This window comes from Gavialis gangeticus, unplaced genomic scaffold, assembly GCF_001723915.1.
Source record: "Gavialis gangeticus isolate Ggan-Ray unplaced genomic scaffold, GavGan_comp1, whole genome shotgun sequence".
NCBI classification, from domain to species: Eukaryota; Metazoa; Chordata; order Crocodylia; family Gavialidae; genus Gavialis; species Gavialis gangeticus.
The window spans coordinates 15,221,564-15,226,705 of NW_017729018.1; the positions used below are offsets into that span (position 1 = coordinate 15,221,564).

Here is a 5,142-nt window from a genome sequence, read left to right on the forward strand (position 1 = left end):
TTTTCCAGTTTTGCCTGCAGTTCAATACATTTTTTCTTTGAATCTGTTAGACTTACGTGAGTGTTAAGACGATAAGACATGAGTTCAAACTCCCCATCAGGTGGGATGAAAGAAATGGTCCGGTCATTTTCAAAGCGAGAGAGACGGACACACTGGTGAAACTTTACATCTTCCAATTCCACTGACTTGCTTTTGCCACCTATCAGAAAACATAAATACTAACTTGTTTAACATAACAACTTAAAAGCCTACATCCAAAGTCCAAACACAGCTCCTTATGAAAAAGTGTAATATTCCCCACATGAACTAGGACTATTCTAACTCACCACTGAAAATTTAGAATTACACACACGGGCCTGAACAGGACACAGGGGAATCCTGAAGGTAATAAGATAAAATGTGATGTTCTGTTTTTGCTCAGCACGCACGCACGCACGCACCCCTACCTTGGAATTCCAGTCTTGAAGGGAAGAAATGCATTGCAAGTCCAAAAGAATACATTTCCCCCCTGGATGTTACATGGGGCAGGGTGCTGTTGCTAATACCACTTTATCTACCTTGGTTGACTTAAGACTTCTCTATATTTAAGTACCCCTTGAATTCCCCTTTACCTACCTCTTCTCTTGCTCATAGTCTATGAATACATGCCTGCAATTTACATCTCAATCTGCCAAAGCCTAAATTTTAAATAGAGGTTTATAACCATCAAGAAATGAGGTATCATGATGTATTTAAGTAGCAATACAAAATCATTTAATGTGATAAACTGTTATAAATTTATTATTCCTAATATTGCAATGTAAATTATGGTGAACAATAAGTAGAACACAGAAAACTTGGGGACTAAAGTGAGTAATGTCCTTTGAAATGAGGTTTGCTTAAACACAAGGCTTAGTTTCAAGGGGAAATTGGATAGGCCCCTGGCTGGGGTCTTATGACCCCTCCCACCCCCAGTGCTCCTTCCTGCCCATAGCAGGAGGTCGGACTACATGATCTGTCTAGGTCCCTTCTGACTCATTGATTCTATGACTCTAAGGCTTCCACAACAGAAAGCTTACAAACTACAGCTAAGACAGATATAGGAGAAATGCTTAATTAAATACAAGGTATTTTGGGCCCAAAGCAACTAATGCGATAAAACTTCATTTACATTCCCCCTTCCAATTGTTGAAGCTGAAAAATGTCTCTGAGCTAATAAAACATTAAAAGAGCCCCTGCTATGAAACAGACAATTCTCTACTCCCAAGTGTTCACCAACCTGTGGCAGACATGCCACAACTTGTGTGGGCAGTGGGTCTGGCATGCAGCAGACTGGGGAGGGGATGGGTAACACAACAGCAAACAGAGGAGGGAGCAGAAAGCAGAGCAGCAAACAGGGCAGAGGAAGGGGATTGGGTTGGCACTTGGGGAGGATGTGGGAGCTAAAAACGGGTGGCCCCCAATGCTCGACTCCTATGCAGGAAGGCAACATGACACACCATTAAAGAACAAATGCTTTCCCCTGAAATGATACAACACTTGATCTTAGCCCTATACACATCAGAAGAGTAATAAACCAGGTAATACTGCTGCTATTCGAGACACCGCATACATACTCACGTCCTGTGTTATCAAAGAGTACTTTATCATTTAAACCAAGGCGAAGCTCTGGCATTCCTGAGAGAAAGACCCTCATTTTAATGGATCCAACTATCTCACTCCGTAATACATTGCCATTGGCACTAACCTAAAGAGCAAAGAGAGGTGGAGTTATTCTGATAAATCGTTATTGCTTGAAAATAGTATCAAATGCATGCAGCCCCACGTCCCAGATGAGTGGCATGAGGCTGGCTGGCAGGCTGGATTGAGCTCATTGTCCCCTTCCCCAGTACACCTAGCCAAGTTAAGACCCCCTGCTGCAGCGTGGCATCTGTGAGAACCATGTGCAGCACAGGTCCCAGACCTGCTGGAGGATTCACCAGAACAAGTATGTTGAGGAAGGGGGCCTGTGGGCCTGACCCGGCATGTGCCATACACCAGGTGGGTCCGATCAGACCCAGGGCAGCACCACAGGACAGATGGCAGACCTCTAGAGACTGAACATTTGATGCCCCTAATTAAAGGATAGTACAGTACATGAAACAGATTCTACTACACAGCACTTGTAATAAAAAAGGTTTCACATCACAGCCAACACAAATTATTTTTTAAATGCACAGAATGCTAGCAACTTCCCCTTGATCTTGGTTCTCATTATTTCTCATTTTAAAAAAATGCAGAATTCTCTCCCTCTTGGAAGTTATTCTATGAGAATAATACAGTTAAGATTTATGCATAAAGGGGGATTAGGTAGTTCAGTCTGGAAGTTACCAGACAAATGAAAATCCCATAAAAAAAATATGACTGAGATTCATAAGAATGATTAGATATAACTATTTATGCCATTGCCTTTATTGGATGATCAACCTTACTGACATTTAATTAAGTATCAAATAATTAAATATTAAATAATTAAAAAGTGATTTCAATTGTGATAGTATAAACAGATGCGTATAATCTCAATTGTTCCGTTTTTTGTATTTGCATGCTATAGCTCTTTACACTGTTTACTACTACATTTCTCATTAAAAAATATAAAAGGTATAACAGAAGTAAAATATAAACCTACCAAAAGGTTAACAGATTCTATAACGTCCAGAAACACCTCATTTTTCCTATATTTTATCCCCTCTGACCTCCAAGAAACAGCATTGGTAACAGTGGCAGGTGGACGTGGAGCTCCAGTTTCAAGTTTGTGGCCTTCCTGAGTGATGTACCTTCCATCACAGAAGTTGAGTGAAAGATATGAAAAATACTTTTTGTAATCTTCATAACTAGTATAGCAACACTGATATCAGCATGTAAACTGTAAACTAGGGAAAACCAGAAGAAGATATAAACTTTTTTTTTTTTTGCCAGCTCCTGTCATTTTACGTGCTTATTTATTTTCTGGTAAGATAGTGCAGTTATCTTTCAACAAAAACTGTAAGACTAACAAGTTTCATCAGCCACCTGGGGGTTAAGGAAAACGAACAAATTAATCTTCCAACTTCCCAAGCCATAAGAAAATGAGGCCTTTCTCAGATCATTCAGGTCAACATTTGTATGCTCCTAAATATTTTTAAACAATCTACCATATTGACATTTAAGTACCAGTACACAGATACTTACTCTTGTAAAATTTTACTATCAGTGGTTTGGGGATAACCAAAATCCATTAGCTCATCTAGCAATTCATAAATAATAACAAAGTTATCCCGAATGCTTTCTTCTTCCAACTCCTTGAAATATTCAGAAAATACCTGAAATGTTCAAGTTAGAAAAGAGTAAAGTCCTAGATCTGCAATTATATGCATTTAAAACAGTGGTTTCCAAACTAGTGTACATGTACCTGCAGGGATATGTGGCGTATTGCCAAGTGGTAAGTGCACAAATTCTTAATAATGGTGGCAGAGCTTTTGATTGTTCCACACACAGCCAATAAAAATGCATGCTGCACCTTGACACTGGTGCATACGCAGAGATGCAATGAGGACAGGCGACACAAGCTGCAGTTTTTTGGTTTTTGTTTTTGTTTTTTTTTTTAAAGGTACAGGGACAAAATCCTTGAAAACCACTGCTTTAAAACTTAATAGAAGGGGCTTATTATAAATGATACCAGAAAGTTAAATTCAATTCACATTACTTCCAAACCTCCATAACACAGCAGAACAAAGTTTTGATTGGACATTAGACAGAATTATGGTCACTGGAACCTGAAATCCCGAGTTTCCTGACATTCAAAGCATTATTTATTTAATGTTTCCACTTTTTTTTTTTTTTTTTTTAAGTCACAGAAAATGAGGCTTGGAAGGGACCTCAGGAAGTCAGAGTCCAACCCCTTGCTCAAAGCAGGACCATCCAACTATCATCATCTCGGGCAAAGCTTTGTCTAGACCCAGGTACAGAGATTCCACCACTTTGTGGTAACTTGCTCCAGTGCTCTACTACCCTGCTAGTGAGAAAGTTCTTCCTGATATCTAACCTCAACTTCTCTTTCTGCAGCTTGAGCCCATTGCTTCTTGTTCTGTCATCTGTCCCCACTGAGAACAGTCCAGCTTCATCCTCTTTGCACCCCCCTGCAGGGAGTTGAAGGCTGCTTTTAAATCCCCCCTCAGTCTTCTCTTCTTCAGACTAAATAAGCCCAGTTCCCCCAGCCTCATTGCTTAGAATGATTTTTATTTTGAAATCTTAAGATAGTTTTTTGTTTGGACATAAATTACTATAGCTTCTGAAAATTTCTGAAATAATGCAATTCTGTCCCGCACAGAGTGTAAGTCTCAACTAACAGACCATCTTTCCCACTATTCTGCTGCTCTTAATGGCCCCTCACATCTATACATTTCAGAAATCTTTGGTTAACCAGTGCTGCCAAAACAAAGATACAGTTACACCACAAAAGCCCTTTTTTCAACCTGCCCACTGAAGAGAAGCGCTTTCCCCAGTTCACAGCAACCCTTTTATAGTAGTTGGAGTGCTCCAGACTGAACGACGTGCGTGTTTATTAGTAATAAGAATGCACCTCCATGCATTTGACTTGGCTAATTAGTTTAACAATCCCTGAAAACTGAAGTGAACCATAACACTCAAGATAGATGCCTAGCTGCAAAGGAAAACGTTCTTCTTCCAGGACACATGCCTTTCACCAAGAACCAGCCAACCAGGCACAGAGACTACACTGTCTCATACAACACCAATGAAGCACAATCAGCATCAGCCTTAGTCCAAGGGGACCGATACCTCAAAGTCACATGCCCAAGGAATGTCAAAGAAATAAAGCTTACTTTCTTCCAAAACACATTCTTAAGAAAATGACAAAATTTCCTCTTTTTTAAAGTACAAATCCATCTTCCTTGACTTTCATTCTAAGCATCACATTCTTATTTTGACTCTTTCTACTAGCCTTTACTGGCACATGGCATTGATTTTAAAAGTCTCATCTAGAGGTGCCATATCGGATTAGTACCGATAAAAGGAAAATTAACATCATTGGCTAACAGCTCTCTGGGGCTGGTGCAGCCAATAATGTTAACTGATAAATATAATATGCCTTCTGGCGGGGGCCCTCAGACACTGCGTGCATGC

The 5,142-nt window shown here is 39.9% G+C and overlaps 1 protein-coding gene across 1 annotated transcript in view; it reads right to left on the reverse strand.

Annotated features, from left to right (window-relative positions):
- AP1M1 (adaptor related protein complex 1 mu 1 subunit) overlaps positions 1-5,142 on the reverse strand; it is a 20,839-nt gene that overhangs the window by 12,301 nt on the left and 3,396 nt on the right. Inside the window, exons 4-7 of the mRNA XM_019513674.1 lie at positions 3,190-3,320; positions 2,648-2,795; positions 1,600-1,726; positions 57-199 (exon numbers count right to left, since the gene is read on the reverse strand). Of these exons, the coding sequence (XP_019369219.1) occupies positions 57-199; positions 1,600-1,726; positions 2,648-2,795; positions 3,190-3,320 (549 nt within the window). The remainder of the gene's footprint in view (positions 1-56; positions 200-1,599; positions 1,727-2,647; positions 2,796-3,189; positions 3,321-5,142) is intronic.